This window comes from Oenanthe melanoleuca, chromosome 2 (assembly GCF_029582105.1).
Source record: "Oenanthe melanoleuca isolate GR-GAL-2019-014 chromosome 2, OMel1.0, whole genome shotgun sequence".
NCBI lineage: Eukaryota > Metazoa > Chordata > Aves > Passeriformes > Muscicapidae > Oenanthe > Oenanthe melanoleuca.
In genome coordinates, this window is record NC_079335.1 from 51,299,744 (window position 1) to 51,322,281 (window position 22,538).

The 22,538-nt window shown below is 38.4% G+C and overlaps 1 protein-coding gene across 1 annotated transcript in view; it reads right to left on the reverse strand.

Annotated features, from left to right (window-relative positions):
- PIEZO2 (piezo type mechanosensitive ion channel component 2) overlaps positions 1 to 22,538 on the reverse strand; it is a 281,253-nt gene that overhangs the window by 100,201 nt on the left and 158,514 nt on the right. The window contains exons 6-7 of the mRNA XM_056483345.1: positions 15,459 to 15,669; positions 12,743 to 12,956 (exon numbers count right to left, since the gene is read on the reverse strand). Coding sequence (XP_056339320.1) covers positions 12,743 to 12,956; positions 15,459 to 15,669 — 425 coding nt within the window. The remainder of the gene's footprint in view (positions 1 to 12,742; positions 12,957 to 15,458; positions 15,670 to 22,538) is intronic.

Here is a 22,538-nt window from a genome sequence, read left to right on the forward strand (position 1 = left end):
CAAGTCAAGTACATGTTATATATAAATATAATATATTTATAATAATATAAATAAAACAAATGATGAGAGATTTATTTATTAATGAATGTATTAGGGTTTCCAAAAGACTACATGCAATGTCACAAAAAATGGAGGTTTTCAAGATGTGAATAGATTAGTATTTCTACTCTTGCAAAGAACTAAAGCTAGGTTTTTCGAAGTCTTGACTGGTATGCTGAAAAATGCATAGTAGAAATAATTTGGAAGAAGTTATAGAAATTATAAAAGGCCAAGAGGAACGTTAATGTGTGACTGAGAAATGCTCTGAAATAGCACAGTGAAAAAGACTTCTTAAAATGAAGGTGTCATCTTTTTGTCCAGTTACTATCTATAAGTTTGTTTTCTTGGAAAAGATTCCTATTAAGTCTGTGAATCATCCTTCTAGCAGATGCACCTTCATCTTTTATGACTTCCCAACAAAGCTGTAAGCTGTGACCATAGAAAATTCCACTTTCTATATTAGTCTAAAATTCAGAAGAGGAATTTCAATTTCACATGAAAACAAAAAAACAAATTCCTGTTGCACCCACAGATATTTCATCTAATGAGCTGCTGAAGTTGTTAAAACACTACATTGCTAAGACTTTATTGCATGCATTACTTAATTATTACATGAATATATTATAAGAATTGGCATAATTACTCATGGCACTAAATATGAACAAAAATAGCTATGCAAACAAAAACTATGTTTCATATACAGAACTATCAAAGCAGTCATTACATATCTATTAGGGCTGTGAATTTTGCATGCACTAAAATTATTTGGAATTTTTTTGTGGTAAAAACATATTTGTAGGTTCAGTTCGTGCATGTAGTCATATTTTAGGAGTTGACTTCAGGCAAGTATTTGCCTTGTAACTTTCAATGCCAGGAAAGGAAGTAACAATTCTGACTTCCTGCACAATGTAGAATACCAAATAATTCTCCTATTGAACAATGATCTTGTGGTTGAATAAGAGTTTATAGTTTATAGAGTTTATAGCATCCAACCTTGACTTCAGTTGATAGAAAATCTTCTACTGTCTCTTAGTCTTTTTCTGAGAGTTTTAGTTTCTGTAGTAGTTTTGTCTAGATGAGATTTCCAGCTGCTGCATCTTCCTACAACTCTGTGTGCTCCTTTACACAGCACTTTTCACTACAAAACAGAGCAGGGGGTCGTTTTTCTATATCATCCCTGAGTTTGCAAGAAGATTACACCTTGAAGAAAATGTCTGTGTCAAACCACTCTAGGAGCTGCATTTTCTGATTTAGCATTTAATATTACAGGATGCTTTTCTTCTGTGGCCAGTACCTATTGCATGGTTATTCCCAGCAATGGGACATGACAGAATATTTTAGTGTGCTGGGTTGGATTTGGACAATCCATCTTTGTAGAACTTCTGAATTTGTGTTAGATTTTATGAACTCTCTGAATCTTTATTTCATCTGGATATCTTCTATCACATATTTATTTCACTCTCCTCACATGAGAGATGAGAGTGGTGCCTGCAAGTCTGGGGTAGCAGAATGGAATATTGAGACTGACATTTGAATAGCTGAGCCCTAAACTCGAGACGCTAGAAGTGACCAAATGAGAGAAGAAAAGAGAAGAGTAGAGTAAGCAAAGAAGAGGAGAATAAGGGAGTGGAGAAAAAGGGAGGAAAGAGAGCAACAAATTCCATAGAAATGGGCAAAAATAAATGGAGAAGGTGGTGGTGGCTGCAGTAGAAATATTATTTTTCTGGGGTTAAAAGGTCTGAAATACAGGGAAAGAAGTCAGAACTTCATATTTCACTGTCCAAGCTCTGAATACTGAGTTTCATGAAGAAGAGTATTTGAAATACTGAAAGGCTATGCTCCAAACTCTAAACACTGCTTCAAGAGTGAACCTTTTTTCAAACATTGACTTAAAAGAGGTGCATGCTGTTGTCAGGCTTGTAAATGTTCTGTGGGTAAGAGAGAGAAAGGAGTGGAAGGAATTGGAAAATAAATTAGCATAGAGAAAACATCATTCCTACACAATCCTCCTAAAAGTCAGGTGTCCCTTTTTCACACTCAAGTCATTCTGTTGGGTTTTCCATACTTGGATGACAGAGCTACACAGAAGTTAAGATCCATAAACTTACATCTATAATGTCTTTTCCAAGGGAATGATATAAGCCACCCCACTCCCCTCTTTGGGCCATGTGCCCAAAGCAACACATGCTGCTAGAGAGCACTCAGCCAGTTCTGTGGTACCTTCAGACCCATCCTTGCCTTCCAGAAGGTCATTACTCCCCAGGCTATTGGCTGGGAATTCAGACCATACTGGGGCTACTGCTCCAGGGTACACTGAACTGACACCACATTTTTACAGAAATAGAAGAACATTGGGAGGAAAGAGCTGGAAAAGTTGGCTGAAATTCATTAGGCATCCCAAAGAATTAAGGTTAAGGAGAGCAGAAGGCATTTGGTTTCACGTAGCTTTTTAAAGGAAAAAAAAAAAAAAAAAAGAATTAATGGAAATATTGGCATTTGTTTTTCCAACTTATATTATAAGATTCCACAGAGAAGGAGCTGATCCCTCATGCCTCCTCTTCAGCTCAGCAGGACAACTGTGTAGGGAGATACTGCAGCCACAAACCTCAGTTCACAGCTCGACTAAAGTTATTAAATGTATCCATACTGGAGTGATACAAGTTTTAAAAAGCATTGCAAGTATTTTTAGCTCTAAAAAGTCCTAGACCCTGCTTTGGTTCAGACTTGGATAATTCAGAACTGGCTAGGTGGAACTGTGCCATATTAATGGCCATACAAAAATTTGACTGGGTTGAGAAGCATTATGATAAATTTCAGCTTAACAGTTCAAAACATTTTTTTGAAATATCTGCAAATGTACACGAAGAATGGAATTGTTTTTCTTCAGCATGTTGCTATCCCAACGCTTTAATACAGGCACACACATAGCAAATAGGCTTGGTAGGTAAGTAGATCGTTCTAACTTTTGTTTTAATGTCATCACATTTCTATAGCTCTTTAGCAGATGTCTTATGTCCCTTTTTTTCTACCAAGTTTTGGTTTCAATAGCTTCTATTGGATCAAAGCTTTTCTGGCAATGACAAAACCAGCCCTTGTGTATCTCCCACCCTCCTCTTAACATCAGTGACTTTTCTTTTAAAGGAAAACTAATTTCAAATGCACATCTACTGCATGAGAAACCTCATGAAAAAGTGAGTAGTTTCAAACTTGTGTGCTAATATCATTCATATAATGAGGATAGGGAGAAATTACAAGCCATTAATCAGGAAGCTGTTGATGAGAAAGGATATCCTTAAGGGTGGTGAAAGACATAAAAGCTTGCAAAGTCTGTAAATACAACACAAATCTTAATTCAAGGAGAAAAAAAAGATCATATGAGCAGCTACATTAGAATCACTTTGCTTTCAAATCTGTTAACAACTTTAAACTAAGATAATAAATAGTGTCTACTCTATAAACTGGTTTTTTATTTGTTTTGTTTTGAAGTAACCAGATAATCAATTTTTCTCTGAAACTAAGTGACTGGAAGCTGTAAAGGAATAGGCCTCCATTAAAAATTACCAAACCTCAGACATTAAAATACTTCACATATCTGAAATAAAACAGCTTCCCTGAGGGGAATTTAGGTCTGAACATAAAGATTTCTTAGCTCTATGGTAGAATTTCCTCCAATAATTTAGCTTTATACTGACTTTCTATTACAAAAGCTTTCATTGCTTTAGAAGCAATGATTCTACACTGTTGTCACTAAAAATAGGTGTAGGTCTATTAATCCCTTGTTTACTAAGACAAAACCCACCCTCAAAAGCCTTTCATGAAGAAGATTTATCCTATCAGTGGGTTTCTTCTCTGGATCCCCAAAGTTTTTCATTGCCCATGACACAGCTCAACTTTGCTCTGAGTTTCTAGTGAGCATTAATATTGATGTTGCTCCTTTCAGCACATAAGCCAGCTAGAAAAGGAGCATGTTGCTGTAGCCTTTGGGGGCCTCTGCTGGGACTTCCAGAGGCTGTCATCTGATGAAGAAATGGACTGAAGCAGTGATTCCAGTATCTTTTCATTCCAATCAGATATCTGAGCATCTGGCAAAGGGAAGACTGCCAGACAGGACAGCAAGAAGGTGGTGAAATGAGGATACAGGCCCAGAAGGAATTGCTTTAAGCCTGATAACTTAGCTTGAGTGATTCCATCAATACGATTATTCCTCACCTTGGCCAGCATTTTCACTGCTTTGACAGCAGCAGCCTGGCTCAAGTTTAGCTTAGGCAAATAGAGTTTGTTCTCAAATAAAATTAAGCAAATAGTTGTTTTTTCTGATATTAAAATAGAACTATTTTAAGTGCAGCAGAAATTTGGGGATTTTGGTGGGTTTTTTTTCCAGATAGTCTCAGCTATAAACCAGAGGTAATTCAGGGAGGATGGAGGCTGCAGGAGTGAGGCAGCCTTGCTGGGGTGAAAGGATGGAGAGGGAACAGTCAGCAGAGAGAGAACTTCCCAGCAGAGAAAGCTGGTTGGCACCAGTGATTTGCCAGTTGCTCATCTTCCTCATGTACACACATATTCTCTGTGACCACAAAGGAGCATGAAAAGCAATTAATGCTGAACAGCACCACCTGAGCATGGACAACACCCAAGCTGCGTGGAAAAAATTAAAAATATTTAATGTTCAGTTGGACTTTCTACTCAGAGATGAAAGTAATGGGAAAACAGGTCCAGACTTCTAAAGAGTCATGTGGGAAGCATAGGAAAGCCAAAGGCATGTTCAGAAACATCCATGGACACAAAGGCTTCTCCCTGTGAGAGGGTGAACTTGGACACTTGAGCACAGGAGAGAAAACACAGCTCAAAAATGGCATGGCTTAACAATGACATGGTTAACAACTGTTTTTTGTGCAAATTAGTAACTGAGGCTATTGGTTTTTCAACATGAGTTGGCCAAGCTGCTGAAAGGAAAGAAGCCAACAGCCACACCTCAAAAAGTCTCTCACAGGCAGAGCAGGGGAGAGTCTGGTCCCAAAACTCAACCAGTAGTGCAGACCATGGCAGCCTTGTTGTCCTAAGCTCAGGTGCTGGGAGAAGAACAGAAGAACTCAGGTAAAACTTCAGCAGAAGTCACTTAGAGGAGGGGACAGTGCTCAGAAAAGCCCACTGAGCATTAGCATTCAGTGGAGTGGTGGTGACCAGAACATGCAAGGGACCTGGTACAACAACTAAGCATGCAACTGCCTGAGCTTCACTGCTACCTCTTAGAGTAACAGTGAGGAAGAACAGAAATTGTTTTAAAGTGTAGCTTCATACTATTTTAACTTTGAGGTAACTTGGTCTGTGATCAGGACTCAGACTGCAGCCAAAAGCTTTGTGCTTTATTCCAAGTTCTGGCTATCTCAGGAGGGTTATGTGATTCATCTAACTTCTCTGTTAGGGAATTTTTCCACCTCTGAAAAAGGAATGATGATACTTTTCAGTCACATTGGGACAGTCTGCTAGATTCAGTGATGCATGAAGAGGATAAAGAGATTTTCCACTTACTCAGCTGGCAGTGAAACAGGTTGAAAAAAAGCATGAGTGATGGATACCTTCATCAAGAGATTCTGCAGTAGAAAGTATGAGCAAAGAAAATATTCCTTTTTAGCAGCAAGTGCACTGAGGCAGAAATAAAAGCTGTGATTCCCATTTGGCTTTAAACATAAAAAGAAAGTAAAATAGCAGGATATGGGAAAGAAGGTAATGGGATAATGAACAATAATGCCCAGGAAATATTTGGAAATTGCTCAGTTTCAAAATGAAAGCGGCATAACAGCTGATTTTAAATTGGTTATAAATTCAACATGATTGGCTCAGCTTTTATCAGCAAGTTCCAAACTTCAGCTAAATGAACATAAACAAGTGATTAAGCACTTCCACTCTCTGAATGTTTAGAGAAACTGGTGTAGACTGCCTCTGCATGGACAAGGACTAACTCCCCAGTGTGTGCTCGATTGAGGTTACTCAGAACTGCCTTTTCACCTGCAAGGAATGTGGGATGATTCACCTGCCAATGTTGATACATTGAGCTGAAAACACTGTTACATATTCTTCATCACAAATTCTGGTGATGCCAGAGTATAAAGATAATTGTTCCTGAGCAGGCCTCAAGCAAACAAGTTTGTCAATCCAAGATAAATTTGCTAATTACAATCTGCATCTCCTAATACCACAGAATAATAGGAATACAAATCTGGTAGGCAGAGAGAGCTTTTGTCTCTTTTCTGTCCTTGTTTTCAGGCACTTGATCAATGATCACAGAATGCAGATCCTTGTTTTGCAGAGAATATCAAGAGAAAATTAAGGGATTACTTCTTTGCAGTCACCCTTTGCATGCCCACACAGGACAGGCTGTGATGGGCAGGGAGTCAATCCAAGTGTCAGTGTGGACACCTGCAAGCCCATGGTGTGTATGGGGGAGTGCAGTGACCTGTCACACCCCACCCAAGAGCAGAGCTTCTGCTAGCAGGGAGGTGTGCTGATCCCAGAAGAGCCAGACACATGAGAGCATGCAAAAGAGGGATGGCTATGTCATCAGACCAACTGCACCCCCAATTCAGATGAATCAGAGTCAGCAGGCAAGTTTATCACAGTGTATCAGCAGCTTTAAAATCCTTGTCACTTCCCTCTGTCCCTCTCACCTCAGTAGCTCAATGCATCCAAGGAAGAGGTGTGACACACATCTATCTGGATGCATCAAGGAAGAGGCAGTTCACCAACATTGTCACACAATGATGACTGATTTTTATGTTCACAGCTTACACTCAATTCTCAGATGCAGCATGGTTGTTCCTGGGAGTGCTAAGGCTCCCCTCTTCCCACTAATGAGAACCTGCTATGACCACAGCCAGCCCCACCAGGCTGCCAGGGGTCTCATCAGTGGCAGGCTCACCACTGCAGCAGAACACAACTGGAAAACCACTCTGTCCCACATGCAGAAAGCTGTTGTTTTTAAAAGATCTTGTCAATGTCTCAGTTTACAACCCTTTCAAGTCCAGTGGAAGACAGAGGGGTGTAAATCACCCAGGGTGCAATGTCAGTAATGGATTAAGTTGTGTCTGCTCATTTTAAGGCTAGATTTGGCACTCAGTTCTAGGGGGGAGGTCGTGGTGAGTGCCAAAAGCTATGCCATGAGGATGGAACTAGGAAGGATTGCTCTCCAGGAAAATTTCCTCTCTTGCTTTTCCCCCATCCAACCTTTCATAATAAAGGGAGCCCAAATAAAGCCACCTCATAGTTTAGAAAGAGATTATAATAGCAAGGATGATTATTGTCTTTTTTCAACAGGAGGGTGAACTTGCATTTCTAAGCTGTTAACAGAATCATTCACTTCCTGTGCAAAATATTTTTTAACAAATGTAAAGAAGCTGAAGTTCTGAGAAAGCCTATAGGCTAAAACATTCTAAGGAGAATTAAACATCCTAAAATGTGGCACATTATAGAGCTAGTATGAAACTCAGCTGAAAATTTATGTAAGAGTAAGGTCAAATACCTAATGTCTCCTCGTCTGAGAGAAATTGTGGCTCTCTAACCAGATCTGGTCATTGTAACCAACATGGTACCTGGTATGTTTTGGAGCATGCTCTGCAACTGCAAGGTGTGTTTTTGCTGATAGAGGGTGACAGACAAGTGCAGTGCAGTGTCTTTACATGGCAAGTATCCAAGGGTCTGGCCCCTGCCCTGGCAGTGGTGCTGCAGTACCATAGTGAGAAGTGCCTAAAAATACCAGGCAGAAGGCATGAAAGCTACTGCAGCCAAAGGGATCTCAGCATAGGATACATAAATGAGCTTTAAATACTCTATCTTTTCAAACATGGCTTGTGACCAAGTGAAAAGGCAACCCCAAAAACCTCAGAGTTTCCTACAAGGTTAAGAAAATTCTGCCTCTCAGAGGTGAGTCACCTTTGAGACAGGTGCCAAAGATGGTCTGCAGCAAGGATTAGCAGTGGCTGCAGCTCAGATGAAACATGTTCTCCAGCTCTTGGCTCCAGTGGAGCTACAAAATCAGCAGCAGAGCAAGAGATCAGTGCCTTGCCCTGAAGAGGTAATCAATCAGCTCCATCTCACTATTTTGGCAGTATCTGCTCTCCTAATGGAATTTTATTTGCAAGTTTAGTGTCTAACTTAGAAAAAAATATTACACCTGGATGTCCAACCCTGATCTGACAACTCCAGGAACATTTTTAAGACAGTTCTTAAGCATTTATAACCCTGGTTGAACAGAGTATTTGGGCTACAAAATCTGAATCTGTATCAAAGCTTCCAGGGAAGTCCAAATGAAGAATTTTGGACTGGGTTCTTCTCAGATTAATCTGAAAATAAACTGAATATCTTAAATCTACCATCTGTAGCAGATATCTTTTCTCCAAAAGTAAAAGAGTAATTTAAGCAGGCTTATTATTACTGTAAAACCTATTTTAAATGCTTAAATAGATTTATAGACATCTTTCAGATAAAAATTTCCTCTTGAACAAAACTTCTTAGACTAGACTTCCCAACTCGTACTGCAGCACAGCAATCAGATGTGCAATTCCAAATTCCCATTCACTTAAGAAGGTGTGAAATAAGGTACCCCTGTACCATATGTGGATGGCACTACTTGGACTCCTAGGTTTGCCTCATTTTATAAGGGAGATGCCTTCCATAGATGAAACCAGCTGTATTTAAACTATTTTGAACATAATTTGCCTGAAAACTACAAGCAAGACAGACTTAATTATAGGAAAGCACATAGCTTTTAATTTACATTTGGTTGCTGGATCTTTATATTAATGTGCATATAAGCATAGTTTTGGACAGGAATAGCTCTACTGACTCAGGACAAACCTCATACCACTGCACTGATCCTATTTCTACATGTTGGCAAGGCCTTATCATTTCCCCAATTACATTTTGTTTGCCAAAATAAACAATATCAGGAAGAAAGGAGGCAGCAATCTGAAAAATGGCAAACATATTACTGTGTATTTTTTCAGGCTGTGACACTGTGTACCTAATTTCTAGAGTCATTTTAGCTCATTGACTTGTTTTTACTAACTTGAGTGAAAAGAATTTTATGGTAGAAACATGATACTTTCTGAATTTTGCTTTAAATGGATACTTCTTGTTATTTTTTTTCCTATCTTTGCAATATTTGCAATATTGCATCAATTTGAAATATTGATTTCTTGGCAGCTTGCCTATCCCTGGCATAGCAGCTATATTCAGACTTTTCAGTACCCTGTACATTTTTCAATCTGCAGATCCCAGTGCTCACTCCATGGCATTTCAGTGTGTTTGTGTTTATGTCACTTCTACCTGCACATCACAGATCCAGACAGCCACAGCAGCAGATGGGAAATTTCATAGGACATCAATACCTGCATGTTCAGTGATACCACTCTGGCTTAGGGCTATGATATCACAATATCCTAATTTTGGGGGAGAAGAACTTTGTTTGCACAATCTCATAGGTTTTTAGGGCAAAACATGCAAATTTACCAGGTGTCAAGTTATCCCTCCCAAGAAAACTGCTTTCCTCTGGTGACATTGTTCAGTCACTTCTTACAATCACAAATGGTAAATTTTGAGTTGGAGAGTTCTTAAAAGGAAGGAACAGCTCAAGGATGATGCAAATCTTAGCTGAATAATAGTGTTAACTTGAGAATTTTCCAGTTTGTTTGGGTGTAGTTTAACTTTATTTAGTCTGAAATCAATCAATACTCTGACAAGCTGAATGCATTACTATTCAGAGAAAACACAATTTTTTATTGATCAGAGAAACCACTTGTACATTTCTTGTAAACTTGAGAACTCAAATCCAGAAAGGAGCTTTTTAAAACACCAGATTTTCTGCTTAGAGAAAAAATGTCCACCAGCAGCCCAATGGAAGCACTTTTCACATCTGCCCTTGATATTCAGGAGAGCTTATTCTGGGGATTGGGCCCTCAAAACTTTACAGAGAAATAAAAGTCCTTCTTTCATAAGGAATCACAGAATAATTTAGGTTGGAAAAGACCTCTAAGATCATTGAGTCCAATCATTAAACCAACACTGCCAAATCCATCACTAAACCATGTCCCTAAGTGCCATGTTTACAGATCTAAGTGTCTCCAGGGATGGTGACCCAGCCTCTTTCCTGAGACTCTTCCAAGGGCAGACAATTCTCCTAGTGCAGAAAGTTTTCCTAATATCCAATCTAAACCTCCCCTGGTGCCAGCTGAGGCCACTTCCTCTTGTTCTGATGCTTATAACTCAGGAGAAGAAAGCAACCCCCACCTTGCTACAACCTGCTTTTAGAGAGCAGCAAGGTCACCTCTGAGTGACCTTGTTGCCCTCTAAGGCTACTCCCTGCATCTTCTCCTGACCAGTTCTAGTTCCCTCAGATATTCCTTATAAGTTCCAGACCTCTCACCAGCTTTGTTGCCCTTCTTTGGGCATGCTCCAGCACCTCAATGTCCTTTTTGTCACAAGAATTTGGGGAATCACATTCTTTTCTTGGCATGTAATTTGCATCTGGAAGCCACGTACTAGTATTAATGAGAACTCTGCCTATTTAGCACAACTTCAAACCAAGATTGTGTATAAAAGAGTGAGACATTGATTTTCTTATAGGATGAAAAATCCTAAAATATATTTTCTGCAGCATTCTGATACATGTCTCTCATTTTTCCTCCTCTAGCCACTGCTTATATATCAGCTTGATTCAATCATTAAAAATCATCAGTGGCCTTTTCTCACACTAAGATTTTCCCTTCCAAGCTCTGACAACACCTGCCTTTATGCTCTTCAAAGACAACTCCCTGAAAGCAGATCAAAGTAGATAAAAAATAGGAAGAACTGCAAATAAAGAAACAAGGAACACTGCTCCTTCTGCTGCCTTTGTGTGTACATTGTGCACACCTTGTGGTGCATATTCAAAGATAATTTCCAGCATAATTTGGAACATGATTTCATGTGTGAAAGGCAGAGTACTCAACAGTATCACCTCAAGAGAAAGTCTGCAGGAAGGTAACGTCATTTTTCGGTTACAAAAATTCCAGTACATGCTCTGAAGTCCAACATTGGGACTTTTTTCAACCCAGACTCTGAAGGTGCTTTTCTTTTCTGCACCAAGGCAGAGGAAACTTTTTTGAAGCTTGATTTTTTAATTTCAAAAATTAATGACAAAGTTAAAGTCCCATATTCATACTGAACAAAATTTTGTCATAAAACAAAGAATCATGTGATTTACAATAAAAGAAATTACTAAATGCGGACAATTATCTTGAGACTAAATTAATTGAAAAAATAAACTAATTTAAAACTAATAGAAAAAATTCTAAAAAAAGAAAAAAGGGACTTCACCAATTATGCATATGAAGAAAGTTTCATATATTGCAGCTAAATTGTATTAAGCATAAATCTCTTTTCCTTGAGAAAATGTTATTGCTGTCTGTTACTAAAAACTGTGCATAGATATCCTCAAAGTCAAATGGTGGAGAATTTTGGAGCCATTTTCTTTTTATTTTATTAATATATGGAGGAAGTAATATAAAGGTCTAGAGAAGTTGAGAGTATTTCAGCTTCTTGGTATTAGAAATCATCCATTCTCCTACCTTGACCTCTAGGTGGCACAAAAGAACCTAAACTAAGCAGGTTATTCTGATTTTTCAGACAATTAAGCCCTCCAAATCAGACATGACAAGTCACCAATTCCAAAATCACAAATCTCACATCTATTAACCTGTATTAAATAAAATGTCAAAATAAGTACTAAAGTAACAGCTACTGTAGCTAGACAGCTAAATTTTACTGCTTTTAAATAGTGCATTGAAAGATAAATAATTAATTGATTCACCACAGTATCTCTAATTTCCTTTCACCTTCAGCTTATAATAGTTAAAAGGAACAATAGGTTTACTAGAAACAGTTAATGTGCACATTTAGTTTAATGTAAGGATTACTACAACATTAAAAATGCATACCATAAAAAACAATTTGACATCATAATCCAGCAGAAACAGTAATGAACAAAATACATCCATTACTTCATCTTATTATAGATTACAGTGTGTAGAAAATTAAAGGGCCAGTGAAATCAATAAAACTGACAGTCAGTCAATATTTACTGCAGAAGTAACTAGAAATATTGCTTTTTTACTTAAGTGAGGTAGCTGTTGGTATGAAGATCAGCCTGTTCTATGTGATTCTATGTGACCAGAGAGAATTTATATATCAACAACCTAATAGGCACAGTACATGAAGAACCTCAGCAGCCCTCAGCCTCTGCACACAAGAATGGCACCACAAAAGCATCTTGCTCCAGTTAAGACACTATGACATTAGACATCAGAGGATTTGCTGTCTTCTATAAAAAAATCAAGTGTGCATTTGTACACTTGCCCTTGTATCAATGTTGCCATTCCTGCATTAGCCAAATGATTCACATCACATCTGAGGAGCACTCTGAGCAAAACCAAAAGCCACCTTCCCCTCCTAAGCTGCTCCAGCTCTCTGTCTGCAATTACCCAGTCTGGACTTTCACCACTCTGTCATTCAAAACCATTCCATCTGACATGATTTGACTCATCCAGGACTAAACAATAAGGTATGTGTAAAATTTGTTAAAGCATTATGTGGAAGACCATTTGTATCAACATGTGATAACAGAACATTGCTTTGCATGCCCACAGTCAAACAGAAAAGGAATTTCTCTCACCTGGCATAGAAATCTTTTGGTGGAACAACCTCCTGAAAGAACTGTAGCTGGTACAGATAAAGTCCAATCAAGTGTCCTGCACTGAATATAGCCATTAATACACACAGACAGCTGAATATCAGCGGATCAAATGCTTGGCAACAGGACCACCATGTGCACAGGCCCAAAAACACAAAGAAATACACAGCTGAGGTCAAAGATGGCACCATCATGCCTGTAAAAATAGAAGTATGGAGTGTTAGAGAAGTATGGGAAATATCAGCATTTATTAAACCTTAAATTTGACGAGACGTGCATTAAAAAAATTGATCCAATTAGTTTTCTGCTAATTATTACAATTAGCTCTAAAGACTGTTATTAACTTTGAGACTAGAAGAGTGGGATTTTTATTTTTTATTTGTTCAGTTCACTTATGCCATATCTCAGCTCTTAGAACACAATCACTCTCCAAACTTTCCCCTGAGATGGAATTTTCTCTATGTAAAGATATTTCATAAAGCATGAAAGTGGCTGCAAGGACAGCTAATACTGCCTGAGACCACCAGCGCATAAATTTTGAGTATTAGATGCTAAAGTGGCATGATGGATAAACAGTGAACATCCTTCTCATACAGATATTGAAATACCTTGACATATTAAAACAGACCCTGATTCATATATCAAAACAAAGAGATTTACATAAAATCTGCAGAATAATCAGTAAATGTTTGATTTTTTTAAATTGTCAACTCCTAGAAATATATAATTTACATATGACAAAGACTCTGCTGTCACACCCATGTATATTGTTTTTTGCTTTTGCACGCACAGCAAGTATGCCACTTGAGAAAACTGGAGAAGGGACCTCAATGCTCTGCTGGTAGCCTGCAAAAGTAAGTTAGGAAGCAGGAAAGACATTCGTGTCTAAGAGTGGCAACTATGAGAAAATTACATAAGAGCTTGCAGCCAGCACTGCAGCCCAGTGGATTCTGTGAAGCAACCGTGCCAGAGCTAGCACGGGTCCCTGCCTAAACTTATTTTTAAGCTTTTTAACTATTGCATATCTAGAAGCCACCTTCCTCAGGACAGACCTGCAGGCTCCTGATGGCCCACAGTGTGCCTGCTGGCCCTGCTCCTCACCAGGTGCTGGCTTGATGTGCTTTTTGGGAGCAGAGCTCCCAGGGTAGGTCCCTTGCTGAGCTGACTCCAGGCACTGTAAGGATTCATATCCACAGTCATTTGCCTGAACTTCACCATCACATTTTCACATCATAGTTTAAGCTTCCACCTTATGGTGCTTATTTCACCCAGAAATTTCTGCTTTAAACTCGTTAATTATTTCTTTCTTCTTACAAAGAGATACTTTGTCTGTATTCAAACACTTCTGGAGAATGAGAATTCATTATATCCTAATATAAATTATTTATTATGGCAAGTTACTCTGGCTGTTAAAAACACAAAATTTATTTCTGGTCTGAAATTGCCTAAGTTTACCACTTAACTGTTGGCTTCTATTAACAATTCTACTAGATGAGATACATTAAAAATGGAAGCACTTTGTATCTTTCTCACTTCTTTCGGGCTGCAGTCAAGCCACCCTTCATCTTTTTGGCATGGTAAGTAAGGAAGTATTTAACTTAGAAAGCTCAAGGTCTCTCTCTGGAGTACAGGCTTCTCAGACCCCAAGTACTTTTGTAACTCTACTCTGAGCACCTCCCACTTCTTGGCTTGTGTCGGAGCTCCACAGGCAAGAAACTGCCCCCTGCCACTGCTGCACAGTTCTGCTTCCCCTTGAACATGGATGATGTTCACCTGTGTAGAGTGACATCAGGCTTTTTGGTTTTGCTTATTCAGTTTTTTTTTAATGACATCTCACTTCCCTGGTGTCAGGCCCTAGGGTGGCCCAGAAATTTTTTCTCTTTTTAGATTCATTACTTTCCATTTGGCTACATGTAAAGCTGTTTAGTAATCTTGCCTAAATGAAGGAACCTGCCTTACTGTAATGGCCACACCTCCAATTCTCATCATTCAGTATCAAACTGTTTTTGTACTGTTGTTTTGTACTTCATATACTGATAACTTATATGTTATGTTAAGTCAGCAGATAAATGTTAATTCCATGATCTAATTTTGAATTCAGTAGTTACAACCTACAGTAATTTTGTACACTTCTCTTCTGGATGTAGCTGATGATGTGGTATTAAATCAAATGTCTTATAAAAAGGTAGGCTATATAACATCAAAACACCTACTCTTTCCAACTAAATTTAAAAAAAAACAATAGGAAGTCTGCTTATCACCCTTTTTACACACTACATCATCAAACAAATAACTTTTTTTTAAAGGCTATGTGAATACAGCTCCTTTTAAACTCAGAAATGATTGACCCAAATCTACAAATTCACTTTAATATAAATACATATGTGTATATATTTATATGCACACACACACAATATATATAGTCATTTATAATATGCCCCTCATTCACTGCTTGGTTATAAGAGCAACTGTGAAAATCATAAATGGAATGACAGGGCCACACAGTACTAGTACCAAAAAATTAAGCAACTCAGCATATTCCAATACCTGCCAAAGAGTTAATTTAATAAAATCAGCAGCAATTTCTTTTCCCTTAAAAATTTCCATTGTTACTCCCGCAGGTGCCAAAGTGCTGAAAACTCATTTGTTAAACGCATAATCTAATGGGCTCCTGAGGAAATTTTTCAAATACACCAACCTGCTGAACCAAGTAAAATTGTAACAACAACTTTTCCAGTGGTGATTATCATATTGCCAATAAACTCCCTCAGTTTGGATGCTAGGAAGGCAATTCTACGCAGCAGTTTTAATTTCATGGTCTCCTCAAATTCTGCTTCTCCACAGTCGTCGTCATCCAGATCTTCTTCATACATCAAAGCATCATCTGGCTCTAATTTTTCTCTTACAGCCTAAAGGAGAAGGAAGGAAAGAAAAATAAAATGCAAAAACACAGAGAGAGAGATGGAAAGGAATTTGAAATTAAAACCCATGCATATATTATTTAACAATGAAGTCTTCTTACAATCTTTGTCTATGCCAAGTAGTGAGAGCTAAGAAATATGTACTAAAGCTAGGGATGTACATTGATGGCTTCCACTCCAGAATTGTCTCAAAATAAAAGGATGTTAAGGTTGGCCTCTGGGAAAGGCTGCAGTCCTCCCACATAAGTACAACAGGCTGCTTGCTCATTTATGTATGAAATTTGGTTTGATTAGTTCAGCATTCTTAGAAAGATAAGCATCTTGCTATCTAATATCTTTTAAACTCCTCTTTGCCTCAAAGGCTTCATTTATAAGTTCCAACAAGTGCAATCCCTGGTTGATATTGCTCAATGGATCTCACTTTCCAAACTCATTTTTCATCAATCCTTTCTCTAAATGCAAAACCTAGAATGGGACAAGTAGAAGTGGTTTGGAACAGGGCAACAAGGGCTGAAATGAATGGACAGACAACCCATTGGTGACTAAAGGGCAGTTTGGGAGGGAAAAAATAGACTAAGCAGAGGCTTGGGGAGAGAATGAGAAATGTTGAGATCAACTGATGGTTAAAGAAAAGGTGAAATTGTGAGCAAGAGACATAGTGAAAGCTTGAGTGATCAACAACAATTTAGCAGGGGTAATGAGACCAGTGACTTAGAACTACACAATGGAAAAAAGAAAAGAAGGAAATGTGGAAAGGCCTGTCATACTTGAGCAGTTTGCTAGGATTTGGCAGTGGCCTTCACCATCAAGTCTCCATCGTATCTTGGAGACCACAAGACATGCACAACTATTGAGTGATGCAGACTAAATCATCAGCCCACGGTGAGAATCTGCAGGATTAGCAAGAGGCCCACACAAAGATACAATTTATGGAAAAATTAGTCATTCATGGAAACATAAGGGCATATTAAAAAAAAAAAAAAAAAGAATTTTGAGCCAGGTTCTCATTTGGTGTAATATAGAATAATTTTCGGTGTTCTATAGAATAGCCTTTTTGGCACTAATTTAGACTTATATTAGCCAACACTAGTTCTGGGCAAACTGTATCTCTGTGTGTGAAAGTAAAAAAGAGAGATTATTGGTATTTTTCATCAGAATAGCAGTTTTGTACTTATTGGTGACCTTGGAAAGAAAAAATTCCACACTGATAGATAAGACTGTAGTAAGAACAGATAACTCTCAGCCTAACTAACCAAATTCTTCTGTACCATTACATTATGTGGATTCCCAAAAGAACAAAATTCCCTGTAGATGCCTTCACTCCTTCATTTCACCTCTAAGTTTGCTGCCAGCTTTCTCCTCTTAATTCATTGCATTAACATTGTTGTGAATGCCCAGGAAAACAAACAAGTAAACAAACAAGTAAACAAATAAACAAACTCACTTATTCTAAGGAGTCTCTATTTTATAGACAATGAAATATGTAATAAATGCAGCAGGGCTGATCTGGAAAATCCACATTTCTCTTGCACTTATCCAGCTATTTCACTATCAATAGGCCCTTTACATGAGGTATAGTAGAATTTTAATAGCTTTTTATTGTCACCATTCACCTATACAGCTCTCAAAATATAAATTATTAGCTCCTTATGCAAAATAATAGAGAGATAGCAGTCCACACACGCAGTCATCACATTTCAGGGCATGGAGCACAAAGAGGCATTTTGTCTGTTCATCACTGCTGCTCATATCTGAGCTCCTGTCCCAAGGATGGGAAACATTAAATATTCAGAGAGAATGCTGACAGTAGGCACAGCAATACATTGTGCCCTAACTTGTGCCACAGCTGTTTCAGTGAGAAAGTTAAACAAAGGGCAAAAGTTAGGATCCTTTTTTCTTGTGTCACAAATACTAAATTAACATGCTTGTCATCTAGCCCTTTTGGGTCCAATCCTGCTTCTCCTGGACTGGTTCTAGTGCCCTGTGCCTTGAGCTTAACATGACCAGTGAACAGTGAAACCATCAACAGCATCCATATCCCAAAGAAGGAGAATGAATGAGACTGGTGGACATTTAAAGGTTATGAAATGTCACACTTGCTAAACATAGATCTGTGTGAGGGAGACCCTTGTTTCTTCAGCTTGTGCTTTCAGGTTGCTGAAACAATACACATTAAAACACAGACTCACTTAAAATGTCTATAGGAATGACTTCAAAATAAATACAGTTACTTCATAGAAGTCCATTAGGATTAATCTCTCTTTGAATACTATGTTAAACCTGATTGCTATGAATTATACATATGCAGGAACAGGAAATAAAAATCTGAAGAGTGACAAAATAAAATAATAAAATATTCTCCAAAAAAGCAGAAAATGTTCTTGTGAAGAAAGTGAAAATAATCAAAATACTTTAAAGTATAAATTGGAGGAAAACACAATATTCCTTCAAACATTAAAATAAAAAGGAGGACACAGAAGTAAGGAAACCACACACAAAATCCCAGTAAAAGGTGGGACTTGACATACTTTTCTGCCTCTCATCCCTACCTGCCTTCCTAACCTCAGGTGCCAAATGCCCAAATTCACACTGTGATATCCTCAAAACAGATCTTTGGATTTTCTGTCATTACTAGGACCATAATTTTTTAATTTTACTAGGCTATTTTATCTTGTTTCACTGATCTAAAGAACATTTAGGTTACATTGTGCTTTGAGAGTTAAGCATTAATGATCTAGTCCTGATATAAATAACACAGCACACCCAGGGAGAAGCTCTAGGGCACAGAATATTTCAATGGACCAGGATATAACTGAAGCTGAGAAAGAGAGGATAGTCCAAAGTTTCCATGGACTGAGGCTTATAAGCCTTAAGAATAACTAAAAGCTTCAAAGTTGATGAGTTACCAAAGAAGGTAATCTTCCTTGGTTTTTAGCTTTTATTTAGATATGAAAATATGAATTCCAAGTTCAGCAAGAAAATTAAGACGTCACAAATATTCACAGGAAATACAGAACAATCTACTTCTGGTGTTACTGAGGTCATCAGATGTTGGAAAGAAAACTTCAGCATTCTGAACCTCAGGAAATGCCAAACTGATTTCCCAAGTTTTCCCTCTAAAACTGCAAAAAGTCTGTTGGGAGTTGGAGCTCTTCAACCGCTCTCCACAGTTCACGACAAGCTGGCAAATGAGATCATCAGCAACAACCATAATATGGAATCCCAGAAGCTTTTTCAGAACAGATACATGTTGGTTTGCAGTTTTCAGGACAGCCAGCCTTATCAATGATATGGCTGTGCAAGAATTGCCTGGCTTCATGACACAGTCAATGGTTATGTCAGCAAAGACTATGACAGTTAAACAGCTCCAGGTCTGATTTTATTTTCTTTTCTTTTCTTTCCTTTTTTTTTTTTTTTTTTTTTTTTTTTTAGCAAACCTATCTGTTTTTAATTCAGTATCCAGGATGAAAGGCCATGCTCCTTTGCTGAAGTAGATGGAAGGCCATGTTCCAGTATATGTCGAAAAGACAAACTTTGGATTCCCTACTCTCATATTCACTGCCCTCTCACTGGATCATCTGGGCTGGCTTTCCATTTTCTCACATTGAGCACTTCAAATTGCAGAAGGCAGGCAAACAGTGAACAGTTTTCACACCCCACATGGTGATAATGTGCTTGTTGTTTTAACACTTTCTGATGATTAAAAAGCCATACAAGTATGCGCTCATCACAGAACACCATTACTCCAGTCAGACTGCTTTGCAAAGCTCTTTTTTACTATGTGGATTAGTCTAAAGCTACAAACCCTTGCTACATAGGCTACAGTTAGAAAAATACTTTTACTTCCATAATAAATTACCTATTATGCAATTACAGGATCCCTGTGGATGCTGATTAAATCAAATAAACTTCTCCATTCAAGGAGTACAGAGCATTTGTGAAGCCATAAACATGTGTTTCCATGACCCTTGCTCTGCAGAGCAGGGCCCCAGGACTTTTTATAAACAAACTAAATGCAGTTTAGGATTTTTAGCAATCATGTGGAAGTCCCTGGAGTATTTATTGTACAACACTTTTTTAAACTGCCAAATTGAGATAGAGAACAGGCAAGGAAACAGTGCAGCTCCTGTGGCAGCTATGGCAGCTACTATTGTGGCCAGGGCCAGAATATCCATTAGCTACTTTGGGGGCCGCTTTTTCAACATCCAACTTTTAAATGTTTCATCTGGTACAGTATAAACACAACTGCACAGATATATCCTCTAGTCCCAGAGATGTATTTACTAACAGGAAGCCTTAACTCTAATCTAAACCCCATTTTTGCTACAGAGCACTCCTTGCTTTGTAAGTACTTTTAATAGTATTGTGTCTGTAAACACAAATTTGCTCATTTATTGACTTTTCAATTCTAGAGTGGACACAAACCCTTCAAAAATTCAAATACTGACAGCAACAAAATTTAATTATGCAGAATTACTACAACTAAGGGGATGCAAGTCTCGTAACTCCCATCCCTGTGAATACATTCCATTAATTATTGGGATGTCTCAAGCATGCACTGCTAAGCTCTCAAGAGTCAGTTCCTGTGGAGGTTCAGGTGCTTCTTCCTTCCACTTGGCTCATAAAGGTTGTAAAAATAGCTTAGTTTCAGTATTTTGACATTTCCCCCCAGCCAGTACCAGGAAACAGAGAAGAGTGGGAATCTTATACTTTTCTAGCTGTAGCATTCCAGACCCCAGCACAGACTTCTAACCCCTGCTGCTGATAGCCACACCAGACTCTCTCAAGGGGGATGGATTGTCTTCATGCTGCCCCACAGTTTGTGTGCCCTGGGGCTCACACCATCCTGCTGACACTCCCTCTGTAAAACTGTGATTCTCTCAAGATATCACCACCTAGAACTACTTCTTTACCTCCAGAGATTTTTATTCCTTACCTGTGATAGAGTAATACAGATACAATTAATTTGATATCTAAGTATGTAAAACCACTAGGCCCATGTTTCTGGACTTCCCATTTCAAAAAGCCCCTGTAATGAACAGATTGGTTTGGGAATTATCTGAGAAAAAATATTTGATTCCATTTAATCAGCAGAACAACAGAAATAGACTCTCTCTCCTCTCACACTTAGTTCAATTGCCTCCATAGTCACTTAGCTACTGCATTCAACCTATCATGACTGAGTTCCTATTAATAAGTTTGCTCTAAAAACCCTCTTTTCCCCCCTTAAAAAAGATCTTCAACCTTTATGTATAAAATAGTTGCAGAAATAGGAATAATTAATTACTTACTTGCTTTTAGAAGCAGCACATGTGTAAGTGCATACAGAAAAAATAATCAAAGTAACACTATATTCCTTAGTTAGACCCAGCTGTGAGCACAAAAGCTGGAAAAGAAACTGAACTGCTGCTTCTTTTACCATCAAAGGAACTGCAAACCCTTAATGTAATAGAAATGACTGTAGTTTTAACCTGCAGTCAATACTAAACCATGTTACCACAATCATTTATTGAATTTTCAATCTTGCACGTTGAAACTCCACTGTTGTTCTGAAAGCATCAGCATGTGAGAAGTGGATGTCCTTGCTTTTCCTGCCACAGAATAGATTCAAACATTTCCACACAAACAATTCCCACATGTCACTGAACTTGATTCCTACAGAAATGGGGCTGCTTTAAGGCCATCTTGTGTGAGGTACTTGGGGTCTACAGAAAGCCAGAGGGGAACACCAGGGTCCCCAGACACGGGGGTGGGCATGGAGAGGGGAGTGCAAGCTGCAGACTGGGATAGAAGAGGGAAACTGTGTGACTTCAGGGGAAGAGCCTGCTAAGTGAGCTGAACTCATCAAGTGTGGGACTACAGTGAACAATTTGGAAGGTGTGGTATTAATGAGATAGAAGCATCCTGGAATTTAAGCAGTTTATTTTAATAATTTACATTACTCAGTTGAATCACTGAAAAGAAAATCCTAAACTAACTTTAAGTCACATAGATCTTACTGAAAAATTTTATCACTAGTACATCTTAAGTGTGCTAAAGCTTGGGTTAAAGGCCTACACAGAAAGATAGATGTAGATCAGAAATAACTTTCAGTGTGTTTGCAGTGATTTATAGTAATAAATGCCATACATACACCTCCACAGTAAAATCTCCTGTGGGATAGAGCAACTCATTACAAAAAGGATCAGCTATTTACTGAAGCACATAGGGATAGAAGCATTTAGTGAGTCAAAGGAAATGAAAAATAAATTAATAAAGACAAGCACAGTTCTGAACCAGGATAACAGGAAGGCAACTCATTAAATCCTGTACACAATAGATATTGTACTGAGAGAACCAGAGATTATTTCACTTCCCAAAGTACCCATTGCACCTGAGCAAACACTGAATGATTTCAGCACATAACTCACTGGGCCAATTTGAAATACAATGTCACATCTTGACTTCAGAAGGTTTTCAGGCACGGAAGCCAAATGCAAAAGAGAAGTGAACTTACAGGCAGAGTTCAGTGGTTTGGCCTGGGACAATTAAACACCTTTTTTAGTGAAAAGGAAATAGGAAGAGTTGGGTTATGACTACAAGGCACAATGCAGTTAACTGAGCTAGAGCAGGAATGCACAGCACCCAGATGGAGTAACTCCTGGCTCAAGAAATATACATACTGTACCAGTATGCATCTTGCTAAGAAGGAGAATAAATAGCCCAACCATGGTGCTGTGGCTATTTGCAAACCAAAGTGACTTGGGTACTTCTCCAGTACCACCCTGAAGAGCCTCAGGCTCCTGGGATGAATAGGAGAATGAGATGCCTAATCTACAAGAGGATCCAAAGCCACTTCTGTCTTGCAGAACAACCTT